This window comes from Protomyctophum bolini (genome assembly GCF_963924005.1).
Source record: "Protomyctophum bolini genome assembly, chromosome: 22".
In the NCBI taxonomy this organism is placed as follows: domain Eukaryota; kingdom Metazoa; phylum Chordata; class Actinopteri; order Myctophiformes; family Myctophidae; genus Protomyctophum; species Protomyctophum bolini.
In genome coordinates, this window is record NC_137883.1 from 33,040,589 (window position 1) to 33,068,246 (window position 27,658).

At 46.1% G+C, this 27,658-nt stretch overlaps 1 protein-coding gene across 1 annotated transcript in view; it reads left to right on the forward strand.

Moving 5' to 3' along the window:
* znrf3 (zinc and ring finger 3) overlaps window positions 1-27,658 on the forward strand; it is a gene marked incomplete at its 3' end in the record, with an annotated part of 136,526 nt that overhangs the window by 57,878 nt on the left and 50,990 nt on the right. The window contains exon 2 of the mRNA XM_080755697.1: window positions 25,573-25,695. Within this exon, the coding sequence (XP_080611823.1) occupies window positions 25,573-25,695 (123 nt within the window). The remainder of the gene's footprint in view (window positions 1-25,572; window positions 25,696-27,658) is intronic.

Sequence of the window (27,658 nt, forward strand, 5' to 3'; positions counted from 1 at the left end):
GTGTGTGTGTGTGTGTGTGTGTGTGTGTGTGTGTGTGTGTGTGTGTGTGTGTGTGTGTGTGTGTGTGTGTGTGTGTGTGTGTGTGTGTGTGTGTGTGTGTGTGTGTGTGTGTGTGTGTGCGTGTGCGTGTGCGTGTGTGTGTGCGTGTGCGTGCGCATGCTGTGTGAAGGCTTAATTGTGTATTTACGTAAAGGACGGAGAGTGAGATGCAGTTCTAAACTTGGGTTCCTTCCCTGTGCGGCTGTTCCTCTGTTAGCCTACAGCGCTAGCTATAGCTAGCTCTAGCAACGTGCTGCTTATGGTGCGGAGGGGTTGACGCTGGATCCCAGCTGGAGGGAGCGTGTTTTGATTGATTGATTGATTGATTTAAATATTTATTAACAGTTTGTAGAATTACAGTACATTTTTCAAGCACAAACTCAATACAAAGACTGTTGTTAACTGTGAGTGGACGACCCAATTAAGCATTACACTTGTTTACAACAGGGTCCACCATGTTCAATTCATCAAAACATTTAGAGACGTACAGATAGACACTTCTATATAGTTAAAGAACAGAACAGGAATTCATCATAAAGGAAGCAAAAAGGGAAAAGAAAAATTAGCATACTATTAGCAGAATAGTGTAGATATGATGTAATTTGGATACAGCATAACCTCATGAGTGTTCTTGCAAAAACAAACAACACGGTGGAATATTAATTATGTAACGTAGAAGAAGGATGTCTGGCCATGCATGTCAGCATTATGTTTACATAATTGTGGCAAAACGTCCCTATAATATGAAGATAATCACCTCAGAGTGACATACAGTATATATAACGTCACAACTTTCCTTGTGTAAATAATATCTACGGAGGATATACGTCCCAGGTCTTTTTAGTTCTATCATGTATAGAAACAACCACAGTGTCATATAGTATGCCAAAGCAATAACCATGCTTCATATCTGAATGTATTGTATGTAATGTATGTACGGCACGCTATGGTATCCTTTGAGGTTCCTACAATATACACAGTTCTGCTTGATTGATGTGATTTGACCTGTTTTATTGACTAGAGTTCGATAAACATGTGTTTAGTGGCTATAGTCTGGATAAGAGGCTATGGCGTGTCTGCTAAATGTCTACATTTTAATTGAGTCAGAGGTCCTTTAAGGATGCGGAATGTGAAGGCTCCTCAGGCTGTGTGTGTACAACAAGGTCCTAAATCTACAGGCGGACACTAGATGCTACCGAGATGGGGAGCGAGACCCTCACTCGTAGCGAGACCCTCACTCGTAGCGAGACCCTCACTCACCTACGAGCAAGAGATGCCTTCTTTAAGTCCTACTGGCAAAAGTGGCAAGGGTGTCCATTAATAATTTAACTCTTTTTTTTATTTAAAATATATTTTTTATCCCACGATTTTGTAACCTATTTTTCACCCCTGTGCCAATCATCTAATGTGATCCTGGGCTCTACACACCCTCCGCCAACCTGGGGAGAGCAACGGACTTGAACTCATGCTTCCTTCATGCCTGAGTGTCCAAGTTGCTCCTTTACACCTGACAGGGGGGAGTTTCCCTGGTTGGACGTCGTAGCGCGTGGAAGGAACACGTTATTCCAACCAGTTCCTTTCCCCTCCATCAGGCTCCCCGGCTGGCCAGGGGGAGGCAGTTTAGAACAGAGTTCCCCTGTTTCCCTCCCAATTCCCACGCTTTTTTTCCGGGGGAAAATAACAGATCTAAAAGCTCACAACGTGTCGATTGGGCTATTTTATCTTAAAATATCTAATTCTGGTAACTTCTGGTTGTGCATGTATTGCTCTCGCAAAATCTGGCAACGCTGCTCGGGTTATGTGAGCTTTTTGCTGATGATGGTTAAAGCAATAATATGTCAACATTTTGTTTGTTTGTTTAATTTTTTTGGTATTCAACCAGCAATGGGTTAATTAGGTGTGTGTGTGTGTGTGTGTGTGTGTGTGTGTGTGTGTGTGTGTGTGTGTGTGTGTGTGTGTGTGTGTGTGTGTGTGTGTGTGTGTGTCTGACTGACTGACTGACTGACTGACTGACTGACTGACTGACTGACTGACTGTGTGTGTGTGTGTCACTGTGTGTGTGTGTGTGTGTGTGTGTGTGTGACTGACTGACTGACTGACTGTGTGTGTGTGTGTGTGTGTGTGTGTGTGTGTGTGTGTGTGTGTGTGTGACTGACTGTGTGTGACTGACTGACTGACTGACTGACTGACTGACTGTGTGTGACTGACTGTGTGTGTGTGTGTGTGTGACTGACTGACTGACTGACTGACTGTGTGTGTGTGTGTGACTGACTGACTGACTGACTGACTGACTGACTGACTGTGTGTGTGTGTGTGTGTCACTGTGTGTGTGTGTGTGTGTGTGTGTGTGTGTGTGTCGCCGACCCTTTTAAAACGGCACACTACTTTAGAACATATTGAATGTGGCTCGTTTAGAATCGATCGCCCAAATCTAGTCCCTCCATCTCTGTTCTTTCACCGTCAGTTGACCTCACAGCAGCTCAGGACGTGTCTGTCTGTCTGTCTGTCTGTCTGTCTGTCTGTCTGTCTGTCTGTCTGTCTGTCTGTCTGTCTGTCTGTCTGGTTAACCCATTTAGGCCTGACGTCGAAATAAGAAACACTTTAGCTCTGAAAGAATATATATTCAAAGATTTGTGCCGCATTTTTGTCGTGAAAATCGTGAAAATGTGGCAGAAATCTTTGACTATTATATTCTTTCAGAGTGAACGTTTTTTAACTCAAATCTTTGCTTCTGGGGGGGGTTCCTGGAATAACATATTTTCAGATTGGGGGTCGGTGGCCAATTACATATAATTTTTGCGGTCCTTGACATGAAATATTGATACAGAAACATGAGGTATTTCAGAAAACTGTCAGAATTTAGAAGACTTTTTTATTTATTTCGACGTCATGCCTAAATGGGTTAATAGTATGGCAGCTGTCAGATACAGATAGATACCACATGTTGTTGTTGCTTGTAGATCAGTTTTTTATTATTTATTTATCAAGCATCGTCATGATGTTACAAAATGTGTCTGATTGATTGAATGCTTTATATCAGTCCAAATTGCAACCAGAACATGGTGGCATAGTGAAGACATTTTACACATTCCTCCCCGTTCCCCCATGAGGGCAGAGCGTGCTGCATGCACGCGCTTATTGTGGCAGAGAATAAATCTGCAAAATATGCATACTGTTCAAGACGGGGTCACTTCCGCCCGCGCCGGATGTGATGTGTTGTTGTATCTGTCGTGTAGGCCTAGAGAACGGACGGACCATCGCCCCCCAGACCATCGTCCCCCAGAGCAGCCATGATGATCAGTGATGTAGTGTTGTCGACTTGTCGTGTGTAGGCCTAGGGATTTTGTAACCCATTTTTCACCCCTGTGTCGATTATCTAATGTGATCCTGGGCTCTACACACCCTCCACCAACCTAGTCCCCATATATGGGGGACAAGGGGAGAGCAACGGACTTGAACTCATGCTTCCTTCATGCCCGAGTGTCCAAGTTGCTCCTTTTAACACCTGACAGGGGGGAAGTTTCCCTGGTTGGACGTAGTGGACATCAGGCGCCCCAGCTGGCCAGGGGGAGGCAGTTTAGAGACCAGGATTACTGCATGTTTTTTGTGAGGGTACCTGCCCTAGGGGACACGGGGAGAACATGTGAGGGTACCTACCCTAGGGGACACGGGGAGAACATGTGAGGGTACCTACCCTAGGGGACACGGGGAGAACATGTGAGGGTACCTACCCTAGGGGACACGGGGAGAACATGTGAGGGTACCTACCCTAGGGGACACGGGGAGAACATGTGAGGGTACCTACCCTAGGGGACACGGGGAGAACATGTGAGGGTACCTACCCTAGGGGACACGGGGAGAACATGTGAGGGTACCTACCCTAGGGGACACGGGGAGAACATGTGAGGGTACCTACCCTAGGAGATTTTATGCCATTTTAGTATAACCCTGTGTGCGTGCGTATACGTGTAGGCCTATGGATGCTAGCGGTGGAAGCTAACGGATGCTAAAAAATAAAGAAGATAAAATAGTATTTTTAAATCATTTTTAATCAAATCTCGTAATCTTGAGTTCAGTTGGATACATATACGATAGCGAGATTATCTCGTTTTGGCACAGATTCGGTTAAGGCTAAGAGGATACCACACACAAAATAGTTACCGGGGACTTTTATACTATGCAAAACTGCATTTTCATGTCAGTCCGTCACGCCTCGTGACACGCTCCATATATGACCGTCTCCATATATGAAAGTCACAACGCTGACCTCATCAAACCCTGGATAGGATAGCCATACATAGAGATAATACATCACCTAGATCTGCATATACATGGAGCCGGCGAGCAACTCTATATCTGAGCTCACGGACAATGCATTTCAGTACCGATTGTTCTCTGTTAAGAAACGCCATTGTTTTGTTTTGTGGTATCGGAGTCACTGTCTAGACTGTCTCGTACATTAGACAGCACAGCGATATATTGACTGTACATATTGGTATTCCAGCCTGAAAATGTATTTTTCTATTCACTAAAGGGCTTAAAGAGACAAGGAGACCTCTGTGACTCTATAATAGTAATGATTATGACCAGAATATATTAAATATTTAACCCATTTTGACCTGAGATCAGATTAAAAAAAAATGTCTTCTACATCCTGACACTTTTCTGAAAAAGCTATATGTTTCTATGTCAGTCGTTCTTCGGTTTTTCAAAAAATAGCAGACCTACAAGCTCGTAGCGCGCCACTCGGTGGCGCGCTCGCGCTACGAGCTTGTAGATCTGCTATTTTTCAATAGCTAAAGTATAATAAAATAATGCTTTAAAACACCAAAAGGGGTTCCTTCCCAACAACAGAACATATAATTTTGTACATTTGAGTTTTTTTCATTTTTTTTGTCGTCTCCGAAGGTTATGACGAATGAGCAGCCTTGTTTTCCCTCCCTTACTTTTTTTGACATGCAGCCATTGGTCGGTAACTCATTGACAGATTCACACCTACCAATCGTTAACCAGCCAGTTAACGGTTTTGGAAGCCTTGGAAGTATATAGCTGGCAATTAGCTCGGCCCAATGAACTCAACGCAGTAGCAGGGGGTCCCCAGAAGAATGAGTTAATATAGAGACAGTACCAGGGCGTCCCCAGAATAATTTGTTAATATAGACCCAGTTGCCTTGGGTCTGTGTGTGTGGCTCTCAGAACAAACATCACATATCCAGCAGCACCACCGTTTGGCAACGCTTCTGTGTTCTTCCAGGACACTGACACTCCCCCCCCAAACCGTGGGACGGTTATAGGTAACCGGAAGAGTGGCGCTAATGTTTGTTTTATAGTCCTCAAACATTACATCTCTTTATTGTGTTTTCTTAGACGAGCATCGTTGAAAGACAAACATTAAAGGGACACTTCACCCTTTTTGCAAAAAAATACATGTTAATGACGTTTAGAAGATTTAGATCACTTTCCTGGGGGTATTTATGTGTGTAATATGTGGTTTTAGATATTTTAGATTGTAGCAGTGAGCCTGTTGTCTCTGATGTCATGGACACTGGTCTCACTACCTTCCTAGACTACAATTCCCATAATTCTTTGGTGCACTGCTCCTCCTTGTGGATAGGGGGGAGAGCTGTGTTACTGAGACAACATGTAGTCCAGGAAGGAATTGAGCCCAGTGTCCATGACATCAGAGACAACAGGCTCACTGCTACAATCTAAAACCACATATTACACACATAAAGACCCCCAGGAAAGTGTTCTAAAGCTCCTAAACGTCATTAACATATATATTTTTGCAAAAAGGGTGAAGTGTCCCTTTAAAGCTGTATATAGGAGGGGTTAGCGCCCCTCAAAAACGGGGGGTCTTGGTGTGCGGACGGTCGATGCCTGAGAGAAGCCACTGTAGCCTGGAATCGTCCGCAGGGCTGTCGCTCACGATTATGAGGCCCACATGACGCAAATATTATGTTGCCGTTGAAACACCGGAACATTGTGAATGAAAATGACATTTACGTTTGGCTTCATTAGGCGTTGAGGTTGCGCAACAGGGGAGATATGACGGGTCGGACGGACACACTGTGGACTTGTAGATCTGTCATTGTTTTGAAAATATCGGATGTTTCTTTCAACATGGCATTGATTATTATTATTATTATGACGATTATGCAGACAGTAATTTGCGATGATCTAAAAATAATCGCGATTATTATTATTATTATTATTAGGCGATGACATTATACTTGTGACGGGCCGAATCGCCCCACAGTGTCTTTCGGAGCACGCGGAGCGCTCGTTGCTCGAACGCGGTCGGGAGGTTACAGTACAGTACAGTACAGTACAGTACAGTACAGTACAGTACAGTACAGTACATGAGCGCACTCGCTGAGCACGGCACCACCGAGGATTTTTGTATTTTGATTTGATATATTTAGAAAAGCAATCATAATACTACTGTCATTATAATCAGCGATTCAAGCATTTCACAGTAAAGTCCAGAGACTTATTTCCACTGAGGTCCTCTTCACACTGAACGGAACAATTCTTTAAAATACATCACATAATACATTACATACACAACACAACACATCAAGTACGTCCCTATACCCAATAAAATACATCATAAATACATAACAGTACATATACATTACATACACAACACAACATGTACGTCCCTATCCATCCCTCTAAGATGACCCTTTATAGGGGAACCTTTTCCAGTAGCCATTGTTTAGTCTTCTGTTTAAATGTCCTCACATTGGATGTCAGTTTTAACACTGGTTGGTTTCCAGGCTGTTCCACTGTGTGGCTCCTCTATAGACATGAATGAGCCTTTTTGCCCACTCTATTTTTAAAAGCACCACCACATCTGCAACGCTGGCTCTAGTGAAATGGTTGTATAGAGAGGATGCACTCGCTAGTGAGCACGGCACAGAAAGATGCAGGTGGGTGAGAGAGTGAGAGAGGACTGGCACCGTGCCCAAAGGTTTCCTCCTTCCCCTCGTCTTTTATTTGACGTACTCGTTGCCAGCTCGCCGTTCCTAAAAGAACCATAAAATAAATCCAAACAGCTCTGCGTTGGTTAATCATTGAACCACCGAGTCCTAACTGAGAACATCCAGCTGCTTCACAGAGCGTGGGCTTCGTCTGTAACAAGCAGCCCTTGATTGTTGGGTTGTTAGGGCTACATACATAGTACTAACACAGCATTAGTTAACCCATTCTAGAGTATGTGGGTTAGTTAGTATGGGGTACATACTAACTAGGGCTGTGAATCTTTGGGTGTCCCAAAGGGTTGGGTGGGTGTGATTTGATTCGATTCAGATTCTTGTGGTGACTATTTCGATTCAAAAGGATTCTCTATTCAAAATGATTCTCGATTCAATACATATAGGATCACAATATACTCCAGTCTTGAACTGAAGTGACTATACACTACAGTAACTTGAAAATGACTGAAGACATGATGTTTACTGTGATTAGGGTAATCTTACATTTCATATAAAAACTCCTGTAATGTAAGATTTTGGGAAATTATTAATCTATTTTGAATCGTTCATAACGGGAATTGCGATTGATTCTTTTTACACCCCTAATACTAACACAGCATTAGTTAACCCATTCTGCAGGGTGGGAACCCCTTTTGGTGTTTTAAGCATATGTTATACTTTAGTTATCAAAAAAATAGCAGATCTACAAGCTCGTAGCGCGCCACTCGGCTCGGTGGCGCGCTACGAGCTTGTAGGTCTGCTATTTTTTGAAAAGTCTTTTCTTTCAGAGCCAACGTTTTTAACTAAAATCTTTGCTTCTGTGGGGGAGTCCCTGGAACTACATATTTTACGGCCACATACAGATAATTCTGGGGGTCCTTGACGTGAAAAAGGTTGAGCACCACTGACATTAGAAACATGGGGTTTTCAGAAATCTGTCATGATTTAGAAGACATTATTTTGTAGAATCGTCCTCTGGTATAAATGGGTAAGAATCTAACAGTAGAATTTCCAAATTTACAGAATTATCTGTAAATTTAATCTATAATTCAATTCAAACTTTATTGACAGCCGTAGCCAGAAGAAGACATACAAAGTTCATACAAATCTAAAAAAACGATATATAAAATAAACTATTAGTCGCAGAATATCTGACTAGCACTGCCACCCCTATGTTTCTCCAGGAGAATCCTGAGAGCATAATTTTAAGCTACCTTAAGCTTGCGCAGGCTCTCTTTGCCCAACAGGCTCTCTCTATAAGCATGCCAGATGCCATCTAAATAAAATAAAAATTGCCTTTGCATAATCCTGCAATGTCGCTGAGGCTACTAGGGCAGGTGCTACGGGCTGATGTTGAGTCTGAAGAGGTGAGCCTTCAGACTACGGTGGAAGGTTTGGAGTGAGTCTGATTGCAGTTCTGATTGCAGTGTGGAGTTCATTGCATGGTTTTGGAGCCAGAAGGGAGAAGAGTCTGGGATGATGTGTGGAGTGTTGTCCCGGATGTTTCAGCGAAGGTTCTGTCAGCTTCCCTGTGTTGCGGTGGTGGCTCAGGGGTAGAGTGGCTGGATGGTAACCGCAAGAGTTATAGTGTCAAAGTGTCCTTGAGCAAGACACTGAACCCCTGATTGCTCCTGATGTGCTGGTTGGTGCCTTGCATGGTTTACTTTCCACTGCCATCGGTGTATGAATGGGTGAATGTAATGCACAATCTATGTAAAGCGCCTTGGATAAAGACGCTATATAAATGCACCAGTTATAGCTGATCTGAGCAGAGCGGGAGGGGTTGGTTGGATCAGGCTTTGAAGATATGGGGGTGCCACTGCCATAGGCTGGGTTGTTTTGTAGGCCAACATCAGAGTGTTGTGTGAGCAGCAGTAACTAGGAGCCAGTGGAGGACGCGGAGAAGGATGTGAGAATCTTGGCTTGAACATCCCTGACTTAAACCCCCTATAAAAAACCCTTTGTTGCATCTCTATACTTGCTCTGTCCTTTGTGTCTCAGCTGATCTATACAAGCTTGCGTTCCGTTGCAAATGCGTTGAGTTTTTACAATCGATCTTTTTTAACGATCGTTATATTGATTTGACGTCGTATGGAACTCTGACATTGTTGAGAGTATGTTGTTGTGATGGATCTTTCAGTGCGTTGTGGTGCCACTATTCACTATTCCATATAATATGAACGCTGATGAAGGCTATACGCCGAAACGCGTATGTTGTGCTGTCTGCTGCAGTGTTGCGTTTGGCAGCGCATTTCTATTTTAGTTTTAGTCGTAGTCTCTTGAATAGTTTTCATTTAGTTTCAGTCACATTTTAGTCACCTGGAATGTCTTAGTGTTAGTCTAGTTTTAGTCGACTAAATATCATAAGTCTACTAAATCTACAGTTTAGTCGACTTAAAATGTGTTTTGGCGGGCCTTGATGTCGATGGCTGATTTTACACTTGCTGAAAATAGCCGATCTACAAGTTCACAACGTCGCACACACACACACACACACACACACACACACACACACACACACACACACAGCCTCTCCGCTCTTGTGTTGGAACAGCCAGCCGTCGCAGCGCGACGCGTTGTGAGCTTGTAGATCAGCTATATTCGGCATGCAACCAAGTGTTAAATGACTTATACTGGATGTCTTGTCCACTATAGTCCCTTCCTAACATTTTAGTTAGTTTTTTTTTTTAGTCTATGTTTGTTGACGAACATTTTTCGTCTTAGTTTTAGTCTACAAAAACAACACTGCTACTGTGCGAATTATAAAAGAATAAAAAGTGCCTTAATCCAAAGGACAAGGTCCTGTGAGTGCTGGTCTGTTCTCTCCAATAGAGAACATCTTATAAAGTGCCACTATATTCAGTTGGTATTATTATGGACGTCTCGTGCCAACTACGCCATCATTCTCTTCTTCTCCGAAACCATCAACTTATTGCCCTTTGATGTCATAAAGCTTCCGAGGAGTGCTTTTCTGTGTGCGTTGGCGAGGAGGGGGAGGGGGGGAGGAGGGGAGGAGGAGGAGGAGGGGGGGGATGCCTTCTCGTAATGTGCACCGCATATTAATCTGCACACGTTTTGAGAATTGCAAGATTCTGATCTGCAGCCATGATGCCAAAGCGACTTCTCTCTCTTTTATAATATTCGTCTGTTTTTTTCACCTCCTCACAAAGCATTCCAGGTCACACAAAATGTAAGAGAGGAGGGGGAGGGGGGGGGGGGGGGGGGGGAGAGGGAGGAGGAGGGGGAGGGGGGGGGGAGAATACACGTGTTCTTTATCACAAAAGGGAGATGTCATTTTTTTTCAGGTGTTACTTGAGGTCGCTTCAGAGCAGCAAAGTTAGATTTTTAGTTTTAGTCATATAGTCACCGTGAATAGTTTTCCTTTAGTTGTTTTTCACATTTTAGTCACCGGCTGGTACAGTATGTTTTAGTGTTACACAGTACACACACACACACACACACACACACACACACACACACACACACACACACACGACACATCGCCACAGACATCCAAACAAACTGTGTTCATGGAAGGGCGATATATAGAACGCCGCAGAGGAGTAGAGCGGGGTGGTGGGGGGGTGTGTGTGTGTGTGTGTGTGTGTGTGTGTGTGGCGGGTGTGTGTGTGGGGGGGGGGGGGGTGGTGGTGGTGTTTGAACAGTTTGAAGGGGCGGGCGGAGAAGGGTCTGTAATCAGGGGTGACAATGATTTAGGGAGGGAGAGAAAAGGGGTGGTGGCCGGGGGGGGGGGGGGGGGGGGAGGGGAGGGTGGGTGTGCGGGGGAGATGGGGGGGGGGAGATGGGGGGGGGGTATTGGAGAGGAGCGAGCGAGCGAGAGAGAGAAAGAGAGGGCTGTAAAAGTGGTTGTCGACGATCAAAGGATCAGGAGGTTGTGTCGCGGACAAAGGGAGGAATGGCGCGGATGTGACTCGCATTTTGATTTACTTTTAGAGAGAGGACAACGCTGGGGGGAGGGGGGGAGGGGGGAGGAGGGGGGAGGAGGAGGGGGGAGGAGGGGGGAGGAGGAGGGGGGAGGAGCGGGGGGGGTACAGAAGCAAAAAGGAGGACCAAGTTGTGATCCCATTACAGACTGTCCCATCAGCTCCACTCCTCCTCCCGGAAGGAAAGGAAAACAGGCGCTCGTGTGTGTGTGTGTGTGTGTGTGTGCGCGCGTGTGTGTGTGTGTGTGCGCGTGTGTGTGCAACGTGCGTGCTATGTGCCCGTGGGGGGGGGGCAGGGCAATCATGCATCCCCCTCCCTCCTCGACACATTACAGTTTTAAAAACATGACTCGTGCTACACATTCAAGCTTAACAAACAATAAAGCATAAAGCATTTATAAAAAGCAATGTTTGAGCCGGTCCTCTCCTTGTATTGTATAATAATGTGTAAAGAGAACACTTAAAAACTATGACACAAGTATTGGCATAACTTCTATCTTATTATGTGGTGCAACATTTTATTGTTTTATCTTGTTAGGGGCCTGTGTGTGTGTGTGTGGGGGGGGGGGGGGGGGGGTGGGGTCGGGGGGTTATTGAGGCAAAAAAAGGGGGCGTGTCCAACTGCATCATGAGTGACAGGTGGAGTTCAAATCCCTGCCATGATTTCATTGAGAGCGCGGCCTGTGTGTAAGAGGATACCCATGTGAAAGGCTGCCTCCCCCTGGGGGGAGGGGGGGCAGGGGGGGGCCCACAGGGGCCAGGGCCACAGCTCTGCCCCCTTGTGGTCATATGGGGTAGGTGGGGGGACCCAGAACAGAGCCATCTCTAACCCATTCTGACCTGAAATCAGATTCTAAAAAAGATGTCTTCTATACATCCTGACAGTTTTCTGTAAAAAGCTATGTTTCTATGTCAGAGGTTCTTCGGTGCTCAACCTTTTTCATGTCAAGGTCCCCCAGAATTATCTCCATTGGGCCACGGACCCCCATCTCAAAATATGTAGTTCCAGCGACCCCCCAGAAGCAAATATTTTAGTTCAAAATGTTCGCTCTAAAATATATATTCAATGATTTGCGCCACATTTGAATGATTTTTCAAAAATAGCAGACCTACAAGCTCGTAGCGCGACACTCGGTGGCGCGCTATGAGCTTGTAGATCTGCTATTTTTCCAATAGCTAAAGCATAACATAATGCTAACACCAAAAGGGGTTCCCGCCTCCAAAATGGGTTCTAATATAGAAGAGTTGCGACATTGAGGGGGCAGAAACCGAGCGCTGTTCTAATGCAGCCTGAAACTGGTACGAGCTGGAGTTGGAAATACATTGTTTTCAACGAGGGGCGGCGCAAACAAGAGCTATTTTAAGCATGTGTGCAAATATGACAACTGTTTTAAAGTATTGTACAGTAACAACTAAAGTCTCTTTACTGTTTTATGTTGTACTACAAAACAATCTAAAATATAGGGATTTAAGATCATGAAAGCTGGTCTGTTGCCCTGAGTCCAATGCATTTAATTCATGCAAAGAAAGAAAGAAAGGTACTATGTTTACCCAGGGTAACTGGACTAAGGAAAGGAAAGGTACTATGTTTACCCAGGGTAACTGGACTAAGGAAAGGAAAGGTACTATGTTTACCCAGGGTAACTGGACTAAGGAAAGGAAAGGTACTATGTTTACCCAGGGTAACTGGACTAAGGAAAGGAAAGGTACTATGTTTACCCAGGGTAACTGGACTAAGGAAAGGAAAGGTACCATGTTTACCCAGGGTAATTGGACTAAGGAAAGGAAAGGTACTATGTTTACCCAGGGTAACTGGACTAAGGAAAGGAAAGGTACTATGTTTACCCAGGGTAACTGGACTAAGGAAAGGAAAGGTACTATGTTTACCCAGGGTAACTGGACTAAGGAAAGGAAAGGTACCATGTTTACCCAGGGTAATTGGACTAAGGAAAGGAAAGGTACTATGTTTACCCAGGGTAACTGGACTAAGGAAAGGAAAGGTACTATGTTTACCCAGGGTAACTGGACTAAGGAAAGGAAAGGTACTATGTTTACCCAGGGTAACTGGACTAAGGAAAGGAAAGGTACTATGTTTACCCAGGGTAACTGGACTAAGGAAAGGAAAGGTACTATGTTTACCCAGGGTAACTGGACTAAGGAAAGGAAAGGTACTATGTTTACCCAGGGTAACTGGACTAAGGAAAGGAAAGGTACTATGTTTACCCAGGGTAACTGGACTAAGGAAAGGAAAGGTACCATGTTTACCCAGGGTAATTGGACTAAGGAAAGGAAAGGTACTATGTTTACCCAGGGTAACTGGACTAAGGAAATGAAAGGTACTATGTTTACCCAGGGTAACTGGACTAAGGAAAGGAAAGGTACCATGTTTACCCAGGGTAATTGGACTAAGGAAAGGAAAGGTACTATGTTTACCCAGGGTAACTGGACTAAGGAAAGGAAAGGTACTATGTTTACCCAGGGTAACTGGACTAAGGAAAGGAAAGGTACTATGTTTACCCTGCAGGGTAACTGGACTAAGCTCAATAACTTGTTTACAGCCAGGCCCGGCTCATAGAACATTTCATGGTAGGGGTTCAATGCCTTGCTCAAGGGCACTTCAGCGGTTGTAATTTTAACGTGCCGTTCCGGGGATACGAACTATAGCGACCTTCCGATATCAAGACCGCTCCGCAAACCGTTCGGCCACCGCTGCCCCAGTTGGTTGTCCCCCCATTCTCAATAGAATGTCTATGTAGGAGAGGAGCCGCCATTGGACTGAAGTGAACGCAGTTTGCGTAACTGTCTATATCTAAGGCTCTGGGTCAAAAGCATCGATCAAGATGTTAGACTACAGTTGAACGTTACTGCAGTATAATATATATTAACCCATTTAGACCTGAGACCCCATCGGTGTCTCCATCGCCTCATAGCTTTTTAACCACTTTAACCATTCCAAAAATAGCAGATCTATAGTGCCGCGCTACGAGCTTGTAGATCTGCTATTTTTTGAAAAATCGTAAAAATGTGCCCTAAATCTTTGAATATATATTCTTTCAGAGCGAACATTTTTAACTCAAATCTTTGCTTCTGGTGGGGGTCCCTGGAACAACATATTTTCAGATGGGGGTCGGCGGCTAATTAAATTCTTGGGGTCGTTGACATGAAATATTGAGCACCACTGATATAGAAAATATGAGGTTTATCAGAAAATTCTCATGATTTAGAGGACATTTTTAAAATGTTGATGTACCATAGGCCTAAGTAATAATAATAATATAATAATAATAATAATAAGGCCTAAGTAACGCTATAGTCAAGTAAATGTACTTCGTATAGTTGCTGTGCGCCACACACACACACACACACGCGCACACACACACTCACACACACTCACACACACTCACACACACTCACACACACACTCACACTCACACTCACACTCACACACACACAGTGCCGCGCAGCAAAGTGGAGCACGGGGAGTCCTTGGGAGTGGGCAGAGCTCGCATGGCATGTGGGGCCTGGTGGAGGGGGGCTGGCTGTTCCAGCACAAGAGCGGAGAGGCTGTGTGTGTGCGTGTGTGTGTGTGCGTGTGCGCGTGCTGTGAGAGTGCGCACACACGCGCATGCATGTTTGTGCCACTCGTGGCCCTGGGAAGTGTACGAATGTAACCGAACGGATGCGTTCGTACACTTCCCATGCAGAGTTGAGTGAGTGTATAAACCGTCGGACCCATTCAGACCTGACTGACGCTGCCACAATCCCTTCCACGTCGCTATGTCGTTCTCACAACAATAACCAATTCAGACCTGAGATCAGATTAAAAAAATGTCTTCTACATCCTGACAGTTTTCTGAAAAAGCTATGTTTCTATGTCAGTCGTTCTTCGATTTTTCAAAAATAGCAGACCTACAAGCTCATAGCGCGCCACTCGGTGGCGCGCTATGAGCTTGTAGATCTGCTATTTTTCAATAGCTAAAGCATAATATAATGCTAACACCAAAAGGATGCAGATTTACAACATACAAGCTTGCAGCTTGAGCCTACAGTACACCTCTTCTGTTTTTGAATAAGCCAAACACAAAAAATATAAAATGTCCAACAGAAGCTCTCCGGGTTTGGGTTTTAATGGGTTAATTAATTGGAGCCAGGACTGCAGCAGAATAACTGCACTCCACTGGACCAGAGTGGGTTCTCTCACTTCTCTTCATGTCCAACGGGGGCAGCGGTGGTGGCCGAACGGTTTGCGGAGCGGTCTTGATATCGGAAAGGTCGCTAGTTCGTATCCCCGGCACGTTAAAATTACCACCGCTGATGAAGTGCCCTTGGACAAGGCATTGAACCCCTACCATGAAATGTTCTATGAGCAGGGCCTGGCTGTAAACAAGTTCTTGAGCTTAGTCCAGTTACCCTGCAGGGTAAACGTAGTACCTTTCCTAGCACCCATGAGAGGGGCACCCATAAGTCCGATCCAGAAGAACACAGTTTTCCGGCCACTGCTACAGAGCTGACAATGAGGTTATATCTTCCCTTCTTCTCTGGAGTCCTGCCTCAAAGCAGACCAGAGGTAGAAAACTGTCGTTCCCTGATGTCATCGCTATAGGGACACATGATGTCATCGCTAGGGACACATGATGTCATCGCTATAGGGACACATGATGTCATCGCTAGGGACACATGATGTCATCGCTATAGGGACACATGATGTCATCGCTAGGGACACATGATGTCATCGCTATAGGGACACATGATGTCATCGCTAGGGACACATGCATCAGTAAGCAGGAACTGGGGATGGCAATGAAGGCGTGGCGTTGTGAAAATCCATCATCTCGACCGTGGTCGAAAAATGATGAGAATACTTTAGTTGTTGAATTAGATTCTTGTACTCCATGGGGGTTGGTGCCGCTGGCCTAGCGGATAAGGCGCATTGTACCACATAATGCCGGCTCCAATGCAGCCTAGACTGTGAGTCGCGGGTTCGATTCCCGAGCCCGACGACCTTTGCTGCATGCATTGCACACCCCTCCGTCTCTCTCATCTCATCATTGTTTGATGAATTGAACAAGGTGGACCCTCTTGTAAACAAGTGTAATGCTTTATTGGGTCGTCCACTCACAGTTAACATGCTGTCTTTGTATTGAGTTGTGCTTGAAATGTACTGTGATTCTGCGAACTGTTAATACATACTTCCAATCAATCAATCAATCTCTCTCTAAACCGTTTCCTGTCACTCGCTACTTATATGTACTATCAATAAATCTCCCAAATGAGGTTGACCTCTGACCTCGTCACTTTTTGTGACGGCCGTTTTTTAGCCCAAGGAGTGTTTTTGGTGCAGAACTAATGCTTGGAATGGATCGATAATCAATAAACCCACTAGTTTGACACGTTCACATGCTACTGAAAGCATGACGACGTGTGGAATATTTGTTTATCTTTATATACAGTATGTTGTCTATGGTGCTGGCCATGTTTATATACAGTATAGGTTGTCTATGGTGTGGGGTATCTCTCATTCTGTGGACCTTATTTAACCCATTCTGACCTGAGATCAGATTCATGCGAGGTTTCCACTGGACAACACACTGGTCTTGATTAACCCATTCTGACCTGAGATCAGATTCTAAAAAATGTCAGTCGTTCTTCGACTTTTCAAAAATAGCAGACCTACAAGCTCGTATCGCGCCACTCGGTGGCGCGATATGAGCTTGTAGATCTGCTATTTTTCAGTAGCTAAAGCACGACATGATGCTAACACCAAAACGGGTGCCCGGTCAGAATGGGTTAATGACAAAGTGAATAGAAACAAAACGCAAATGAAAAAAGTATGTCATGACAGGTCCTCTCAAATGTTGGGCCTGTGGCTTCCCCAGCTCTCTCTCTCTCTCTCTCTCTCTCTCTCTCGCTCTCTCTCTCTCGCTATTTATATTTATATATATACAGTTGTAGATTTCAGTACAGTTTTTTTATTTATTTTAAATACTGTCGTCTGGGATGATACCAGTGGAGCCAATAGGAGATGAACAGGTGTTCTTAGACATGACCTCATTGGGCGTGCGGCACGTTGTAGCTTCACCCATTTAGACCTGAGAACGATTCTACAAATGCCTTCTAAATATCGGTAGCCTACTGACTGAAAAATACGTGTTTCTATGTCAGCGGTTCTCAAGCATTTTCATGTCAAGGATCCCCAAATATATGTATTTGGTCACCGACACCCCCCCCCCCCCCCCCCCCATCTGAAAATATGTAGTTCCAGGGACCCCCCAGAAAGATTTTAAACTCAAGATTTGAGTTTAAAAACGCTCGCTCTGAAAGAATATATACTCAAAGATTTTCGCCACATTTTCACGTTTAAAAAAAATAAATATATAGCAGACCTACAAGCTGCTATGAGCTTGTAGATCTGCTATTTTTCAATAGCTAAAGTATAACCTGATGGTTAAACGGTCACATGCTCTCACTCCTCCTGGCTATCCACCATCCGTCCAACCAACGCACCTGTCCACCACACCTCTGTACCGCACCTCCACCTGTCCAACACACACCTCTGTACCGCACCTCCACCTGTCCAACACACACCTCTGTACCGCACCTCCACCTGTCCAACACACACCTCTGTACCGCACCTCCACCTGTCCACCACACCTCTGTACCTCATCTCCACCTGTCCACCACACCTCTGTCCTGCATCTTCTCCACAGCATGTTGGAAAGAGAGGTGGAGATAATGGAGCAATGGCCACTTTGGCCAGCCTCTAAAATAACAACATGGGCCCACAACAACAACAACCCCCTCCCCTCCCCACCCCCTTTTTTGGAGGAGTGAGAGAGAGAGAGAGAGAGAGAGAGAGAGAGAGAGAGAGAGCCCCCGCACAATGGCCCAGTGTTCAGGTCCCCGGGACACGCAGGAGGGGGGGCTCCCCCCCCCCCCCCCCCCCCACACACCGCCATCCAAGTTATTAGACGAGAGAGAGAGATAGACAGAGAGAGAGCGCGAGATAGAGAGAGAGAGAGAGAGAGAGAGAGAGGTCACAATCACACAACCAGCGAGTTGTTCCACTTCCTGGTCCCCCACAGGCCCCGTCTCATTGGCTGAGATAGAGAGGGCCTCTCGCTACTAGACCCCACCCCCCGCCACACCAACCAGCACAAACCCCGCCCCTGCCTGTCGAACCCTCCATTTCTCCCACCTTAAGAAAAATCCACCTGAAAAGCAGGTGCGCTTGTTTTTTACTCTGCCGGGCACGTTCTGTCTGTGGCGGCCAAGAATAGTTTGGGTTTGCACGGGGGGGGGGGGGGGGGGGGGGGGGGCTGGGGGGGGTGGGGGTCATTGTGTGGTGGGAGGGGCTTCGGCTGAAATGCAACGCACCGGGCCTCGGGAATAAGGGAAAGCTGACGCCACCCGATTTACAAGTCCTGCAGAGCTTTTGCAGATCTGCTGTTTTCTGCATGGCGTCCTCCTGACTGACACCGACCGCCGTACGGCCGCATGGCGTCCTCCTGACTGACACCGACCGCCGTACGGCCGCATGGCGTCCTCCTGACTGACACCGACCGCCGTACGGCCGCATGGCGTCCTCCTGACTGACACCGACCGCCGTACGGCCGCATGGCGTCCTCCTGACTGACACCGACCGCCGTACGGCCGCATGGCGTCCTCCTGACTGACACCGACCGCCGTACGGCCGCATGGCGTCCTCCTGACTGACACCGACCGCCGTACGGCCGCATGGCGTCCTCCTGACTGACACCGACCGCCGTACGGCCGCATGGCGTCCTCCTGACTGACACCGACCGCCGTACGGCCGGAGTATAAATGAAGCGTGACTCGATCGGGTTTCTTGTCTTTCATCTCCGGCTTCCTCTTCAATTTGCCCGTCCTCAGAAGACGGAGAGAGAGAGAGAGAGAGCGCTCTGAAATTATCATACCGATGTGCTTGTAATGTCTACCTGCCTGCCAGGCCCGAGGCTAATATCCACCTTCCACAACACTCGTACTTTGAGCCTGGGCTCCCCTGTGTTTATCACAGTGAGAGGAGCTTAGAGAGAGGAGAACGCACGTGTACAATATGGAGGCGTGAGCTTTAGATTTAATAAATAAATAAATGTATATATATATATATCATAACAGTCAGCCGACCCTCTATGTTATCAGAGCTTTAGTGGATACCTCTTCTGTGTTTTTGAAGGACTATTTTCTCTCTGTGTGTGTGTGTGTGTGTGTGTGTGTGTGTGTGTGTGTTAGCAGATCTACGACCTTGAATAAAATCGTAAAAAATGTGGCACAAATCTTTGAATATATATATATTGTTTCAGAGCACAGAGCTGATGTGATGATGTCATCATGTGGGGGGGGGGGGGGGGGGCAGGATGCCATGCTGCTGATGATGTCATCATGTGGGGGGGGGGGTGGGGGGGCAGGATGCCATGCTGCTGATGCTTCTTAACGGCAGAACGTTCTCTAAGATGCCCCTCCCTCCTGACATGCCCGTCCTCTTTCACCCCCATCCTCTAAAGCCCCCCCCCCTCCCCCCTTCGGCGGTCAGTGGCTTGACCCCGGGGCGTTGTGGTATGTGTGTGTGTGTGTGTGTGGGGGGGGGGGGGGGGGTGGGGTCCTGAATATACCTCTTCAATTGGCTCGCTGCACGCCCAGCCTGCTCCCAAAAAATAAATAACGTGATGAAGTGGGGTTCAAAGGTCAGGGGTCATCGGAGGGAGAACGACGAAGGGTATCTGGGGTCATCGGCAGCAGCAGTGGCCCCCAAGGGCCGAGACCAGACCCGGCGCCAGCCAGCCAGCCAGCCAGTCAGTCAGTCAGTCAGCCAGCCAGTCAGTCAGTCAGCCAACCAGCCAGCCAGCCTGCCAGCCAGCCAGCCAGCCAGCCAGCCAGTCAGTCAGCCAGCCAGTCAGCCAGCCTGCCAGTCAGTCAGTCAGCCTGCCAGTCAGTCAGTCAGCCAACCAGCCAGTCAGCCAGCCAGCCTGCCAGCCAGCCAGTCAGCCAGTCACCCAGTCAGCCAGCCAGCCAGCCAGCCAGTCAGTCACCCAGTCAGCCAGCCAGTCAGCCAGCCAGCCAGCCAGTCACCCACCCACCCACCCACCCACTCACTCAGCCAGTCAGTCAGCCAGCCAGTCAGCCAGCCAGTCAGCCAGTCACCCAGTCAGCCAGCCAGCCAGCCAGCCAGCCAGTCAGTCACCCAGTCAGCCAGCCAGTCAGTCAGCCAGCCAGCCAGCCAGTCACCCACCCACCCACCCACTCACTCAGCCAGTCAGTCAGCCAGCCAGTCACCCACCCACCCACTCAGCCAGCCAGCCAGTCAGCCAGCCAGTCACCCAGTCAGCCAGCCAGCCAGTCACCCACCCACCCACTCAGCCAGCCAGCCAGCCAGTCACCCACCCACCCACTCAGCCAGTCAGCCACCCACCCACCCACTCAGTCAGCCTGCCAGTCAGTCAGTCAGCCAGTCACCCACCCACCCACCCACCCACTCAGCCAGCCAGCCAGCCCCACTGCTGTCTGATTGGGGCGGTCGTTATGGGATGCGGTGGTCATTAGGATAAGTGGCCCCTGCAGGTCAGTCTGGCCTAGTTTTTAATGCAAATCCAGGAGCCTCTGGTCGGTTGCCAGGTTGGTGTGATGGGAGTGGATGGGATGGTGTGTGTGTGTGTGATGGATCGGCTCTCAGTTTGATTAGCCACTTAACCCATTCTGAACGGGCACCCATTTTGGTGTTAGCATCATGTTATGCTTTAGCTATTGAAAAATAGCAGATCTACAAGCTCATAGCGCGCCACCGAGTGGCGCGCTACGAGCTTGTAGGTCTGCTATTTTTTGAAAAATCGAAGAACGACTGACATTTTTTAGAATCTGATCTCAGGTCAGAATGGGGTTAATCAGACCAGTGTGTGTCCTAGTGGAAACCTCGTATGAATCTGATCTCAGGTCAGAATGGGTTAAAGCCCTGCTTTATTCACCGTCCGTCGCACCCCACTGACCCAGTGCTGCGGCTCACGTGAGCTTGAACATCTGCTATTTCTGCTTAACCAGCGTTTTTAGACCTGAGGACGATTCTATTCTACAAAATGTATTCTTGAATCCTGTACAGTTTTCTGAAACCCCTCATGTTTCTGTGTCAGTCGTTCTCAAACATCTCCATGTCAAGGACCCCCCGACACCCCCAACTGAAAATATGTTGTTCCATTCAACATATTTTAGCAGATCTACAAGCTCGTGGCGAGGCACTATTTTTCAATCGCTAAAGTACAGTATAAGATAATGCTTAAAATACCAGAAGGGGTTCCCGTCCTGAATGGGATGAGGTTGTGTATTTTAATTTTTTTTACATTTTGGTTAACCAATTTTGACCTGAGATCAGATTCTAAAAGATTCTGTTTGAAAATGACAGTTTTCTGAAAAAGCTATGTTTCTATGTCAGTGGTTCTTCGATTTTTCAAAAATAGCAGACAAGCTTGTAGCGCGTCACTCGGTGGCGCACTAAGAGCTTGTAGGTCTGCTATTTTTCAATAGCTAAAGCATAACATGTTTTCATCAATCCAACGTGTGTTTACCAGACAGTTTGCCCTGTTGTGACCTGATGTTGTTGCTACTACGTCTGTGTGCTTGATCTTGGTTTTTTATTGGTTTCAATTTGTTCTGTCATGATAAGCTGATTAATTTAATGGCCCTTTTGTTATAGCTTATCTTTTGAGTTCATGGTGTTAGTTTCACCTCCATAACACCTTCTGGCAACACTACATACAGTACATATTCATTCATTGAAGTTTTATTTATTCTCCAAATTACACTTGAGTAATTAAAGTCATTTTGACCTGAGATCAGATTCTAAAAAATTCTCTGTTTGAAAATGACAGTTTTCTGAAAAAGCTATGTTTCTATGTCAGTCGTTCTTCGATTCTTCTAAAATAGCAGATCTACAAGCTCGTAGCGCGCCACTCGGTGGCGCGCTACGAGCTTGTAGATCTGAAGATCTTGTAGATTTAAAAACAGTTGCATATTGTGGGCGTCTGTGTGCTCACCAAGGTTTAAAAACGACTTAAGGGTACCAATGTGGTCATAAGAGTTTTATTTTATTTTATTATCTTTTTATTTTTATTTTATTTTACCCTCCGGTCCAGACCGGATCACTTGGCGATTTAGAAACACAGACCAGGCTTTCCTCCGAGGTGGAAAGCCTGGTGACGTGTGTGCGTGTGTGCATGTGCGTGCATGTGCGTGCGCATGTGTTAGGCTGCAAAACAGTGACACTTTGTGGTCAATAAACGCTATCCATGCTCGGACAGACAGACAGACAGACAGACAGACAGACAGACATAACACAGCCAGGCAGACGGGGACACACATAGCTGTCTATAGGAGTGGTTTTTTGAGCACCACTCAAGAAACTAAAAGGTGAAATAGGGACATATACTGTACAAGGTTTCAGTCGGGTGGAAAAAAACACATTATGTCCAAAAGCTGTTACACATTTTCAGGATTCAAATTAAAAAACGTTGCAGATGGACGAGCAGAAGACTTTTTTTAAATGTCTACGTCGGGCACTTAATGCTCTTTACCTCTTACCTCTTTGGTTATGGAAAATGGGTGACGAGTGGATTATAGGCAGTTTGTGCTCACTCAAATGGGTTAGGGTTTTTGATTGATTGAAATCTTTATTAACAGTTTGTAGAATTACAGTACATTTCAAGCACAAACTCAATACAAAGACTGTTAACTGTGAGTGGACGACCCAATTAAGCCTTACACTTGTTTACAACAGGGTCCACATTGTTCAATTCATCAAAACATTTAGAGACAAACAAATAGACACTTCTATGTAGTTAAAGAACAGAACAGGAATTCATCATATAGGAAGCGAAAAGGGGAAAAAAAATATATACAGTGAGGGGAACAGGGGGATAAAAGAAAACGAAAGACAGAGTGTAGGGCGCCTGCACACAACACCATGCGTTGATGCCATGTGTGCATATGTGCAGGCACCCAACACCACGTCCATACAAAAACATAGTACAATCCAGATAAAAATTCAGCTTTTACAGAGGCCAGTTTCGAATTGCAGCCATCCGTAGGTGCCCTTTGAGAGCAGTTTTGAAGGAGCCAAGGGATTCACATGTCTTAATGACTGTTGGTAGGGCGTTCCACATTTTGGTGGCATAGGAGCGAAAAGAATTTAGTCCCTTGTTTGTGCCGAATCTGGGTTGTACATGGTTTGTTGCACTCCCTCTGGTGTTGTGGGTGTGGACTTCGTTTACATTAAGGAAGTACTGTAGGAGGTACTGTAGGGTGGTGTGGGGTTGGGTTGGGTTAGGGTACATGGCGCTGACGACCCCTGGGGTTAGGGACCGGTTGAAGTAAACGTGGTGAGTCATGTGACCAACGTGGCATCGGAATGATGATGAAGCTGACCCGGGGGGTTTGGAGGGGGAGGGGGGGGGTCAGTGCAGATTAGCTCACTTCTGAGCTGGTATTTTACCCCCCCACCCCCCCCATGCCCTGGGGTAAATCTATAAGCCAGGCCTGGTTGAGGACGAGCCAACTGGGCTGCGTGGCCTGGCGTGGCGGGTGGCCTTTCATGTCAACGTATCACATCAAAGGCGTCTCTGGACGTGACAGAGTTTCCGTGGCTCTCCGTGTGAGAGGGATTCCATTCCAGGCAGAGTGCCACCCGCCGCCGGTCCGCCAACCATGTTTTCCATGTGACTTCTTATCTGATGTCATTCAAAGAAATGCTCCCTGACTTGTTTGTTTGTTTGTTTGTCCTCGATGATATTAGCTATTGCTATTATTATTACATTAGGTTTGTGGGCGACTGTGGCTCAGGAGGTAGAGCAGGTCGTCCAATGATCCCTGGGTCGGCGGTTTGAATCCCGGCTCCTCCTCTTGGCTACATGTCGAAGTGTCCTTGGGCAAAGACACTGAACCCCAAATTGCTCCCGATGTGCTGGTTGGTATACCTTGCATGGCTTCCGCCGCAATCGGTGTATGAATGGGTGAATGTAATGCACAGTCTATGTAAAGCGCCTTGGATAAAGGTGCTATATAAATGCACCATTTACCATTTTCACATACTTTCATCTGGGATTTGGAATATCTTAATATATCGTTTGTGCCCCATGACACACAATGTGAGGCGCATTGGCTGTGTTTGCTGCTACTGTACCTGCTACTGCTTGTTGAGTAGATCTATCATTCTGCAGATCAATCATTCTGCTGAGATAATAGTCTTAGAGTGTACTCTAGGGGTCTGGTGATGATGAGGTCAGATCAACGTATGGAATGTCAGAACAGCTCCATATACTGTATATGGAGATCTAAGGGTGGCAGTATGGGCGCAGTGTCTTGAGTACTGTACACATACAGGGTTTGATGAGGTCAGATCAACATTCATCAATATGTGTCACGAGCCGTGACGTCAGATGCGGGTTTTCATAGTATTCATAGTAAACTCGACTAGGTCGTTACTGCTAATACTACCACTACTACTACTACTACTACTACTACTACTACTACCTCCTCTAATACTACCACTACTACCACTACTACTAACAAACAGGCCTGGGCCGTGGCTCAGCGGTCCAGGAGCCTTGGCTGGTAAGCCAGCTTTACAGCATGTCGAGGGTTCGAGTCCCGGTCCTGACGAACTTTGCTGCGTGTCACCCCCCCCCCTGTCTCTAACCCCCTTCCTGTCTACTTACTGTCACCTGTCAAATAAAGGCAAAAAATATACATAATATTATGTAGATTTGAGCAGTGAGCCCGGTGTCAACATGTAGTCCAGGAAGTACAGTACAAGTGAGCCCAGTGTCATGGACAAGGAGCATTATGGGAATTGTAGTCCAGGAAAAGGAAGTGAGATCCAGTCAGTGTCCATGACATCAGAGACACTCATGGGGCTCACTGCTCCAAAATCCTAAAATATCTGAATCTTTCACGATGTTGTCTTTAAATCTATAAATGGTCTGGCTCCTCTTTATCTGTCTGACCTTATTGAGGTCTATACTCCTCCTAGGTCACTGCGGTCTGAGGGCCAGCTAAACCTCAGGGTCACAAAGAAGACCCGCCTAAAGTCCAGAAGCGACCGAGCCTTCTCTGTTGTAGCCCCCAAACTATGGAACGCACTCCCCTCCCACGTCAAATCGGCCCCTTCCATCGAGACCTTTAAATCTGGCCTAAAGACCCACCTCTATACCTTGGCTTTTAACCCCGCTTGAGTTCCTTCGGTCCTTGTATATGTTTTGTCTCACTGTGATGCTGTTGCTTTTCTGTTGTTTTTTCTGTAATGTGTCTCAGTTGTTTTCACTGTTTGTACTTTGTTTTCTCGCTGTTGTTTTTCTGTGTGGTAGCTTTGGTCGCCTGTACAGCACTTTGTAAACTTTTGAAATGTGCTATATAAATAAAGTGGATTGGATTGGATTGGACAACTTTGTGCAGAACTCTGACCTCCTGCCGTGCGTCTCCTCTCTCCTCTCTTCCAGATGCATCCCTTGGGTCTGTGTAACAACAACGATGGTTGGGGTACTGTAGGGTGGTGTGGGGTTGGGTTAGGGTACTGTAGGTACAGAACTCTGACCTCCTCTCCTCTCTTCCAGATGCATCCCTTGGGTCTGTGTAACAACAACGATGAGGAGGACCTGTACGAGTACGGCTGGGTGGGGGTGGTGAAGCTGGAGCAACCGGAGCTGGACCCCAGTTGTCTGACCGTACTGGGAAAGGTAAACACACACACACACACACACAACAACCTGGACCCCAGTTGTCTGACCGTACTGGGAAAGGTAAACACACACACACACACACAACAACCTGGACCCCAGTTTTCTGACCGTACTGGGAAAGGTAAAAACACACACATGTTCACGCACAACTGGCTCCCCTTTGAAGAAGCAGGGACCTGCACACACAAATTAAATGCATTTTTATAGCGCTTTTTCCAAGTGCTCACAACGCTCTACAATGGTTGGTTCATTCATTCATTCATACATTGGGAGGTGAAGCGGCGAACAGTCAACGCCACAGTGTCCTCACTTCACACATTCACACACCAATGGTGGAACGGTCACCCTGACCGACTCATTGGAGGCAACGTAGGGTTCAGTGTCTTTGCCCAAGGACACTTCAACATGTGGACAGGAGAAGGAGCCGGGATTCGAACCGCCGACCCAGAGGGTTGCTGCATGGGTTGCGACCTGAAAATAGCTGATCTACATACAAGCTACAAGCTATTTTTGTCCAGAAGTGACCTCTTACGGGGTTTCAGCCCCTGTCTCTGTATAACACTCTCCCTGGTTTGAAGTCTCTAGAACACGGTCCCTCCAACATGTGCGTTATTACTGCGTTTACAAGTTTTTACACACAAGACAAAATAAACCCCAGCCCTGATTTGATTACTAGAAGAACATGAGTCAAGTAAACACTTTAATCTAATTGTAGTGTGGAGTCAGACAGCCTTGGCTGTCCAGCCGTTTTCAACTTACTCCCGCTAGACTATCTGTTTTTTTTTTATGGCTGCTATCTTTGTTTACACTTTGTTCATTGCAGCTAAAGATGAGAGCAATAAAAAGTGTGTGGTTAATGACAGAAGGGAAATGTTTGATGTTGGTCGTTTATAGTTTATAGTCTTGTCTGTGTAGGGAAGAATACAATGGCTTTTGTTTCAGTCCTACAAACTATTATAGTGTGAATTAAAGCCTCCAGTATAATCTCCGTCCGTATATGCAACAACATGGCATGAAAATAAGTATCTTTGCTGTTCCTTTTTCAAAATGTCTGGTGGTTTGAAATACTCTGTTTTTGTGTATAGTCAATGCGGGTCATCAGTGACTTTAAAAAAAATATATATTCTTTTTGGCTTTTTCTGCCTTTATTGATGGGTTGAAAGTAGACTGACAGGAAATGGGGGGAGAGAGATGGGGGGGGGGGAAACATGTGGCAAAGGCCGTCTGGATTCGGGAGTCGAACCCGCGGCACGCCGTCAGGCTGGCTGAGCAGCCTACTGTAGGTCAGCCTACTGAGCAGCCTACTGTAGGTGCCCAGACGGTTGAGCTAACCGACGGTCTCTCGAATAGTTTTAGTCTCATTTTAGTCACCTGGAATGTTTTAGTGTTATTGTCTAGTTTTAGTCGACTAGATATCCTAAGATTTTAGTCGACTAAATCTAAAGTTTATTTAGTTGAACAAAAAGTATTTTGGCTGGCCTTGATGCCTTCATATAATGACTGCGTTGCGACGCGTTGTGAGCTTGTAAATCGGCTATTTTCAGCATGCAACCAAGTGTAAAATGACTTACACTGGATCTCTTGTCCACTATAGTCCCTTCCTAACATTTTAGTCTAATTTTTATTTGTTGACGAAATTGTCAATATATGTATGTAGTCTTATAGTTTTAGTCATCGTAGCTTAGTGTTCATGTAGTTTCCATTTAGTTTTAGTCATCGTAGCTTAGTTAGTGTTCATGTAGTTTCAATATATGTATGTAGTCTTATAGTTTTAGTCATCGTAGCTTAGTTAGTGTTCATGTAGTTTCAATATATGTATGTAGTCTTATAGTTTTAGTCATCGTAGCTTAGTGTTCATGTAGTTTCAATACGTATATGTATGTAGTCTTATAGTTTTAGTCATCGTAGCTTAGTGTTCATGTAGTTTCAATACGTATATGTATGTAGTCTTATAGTTTTA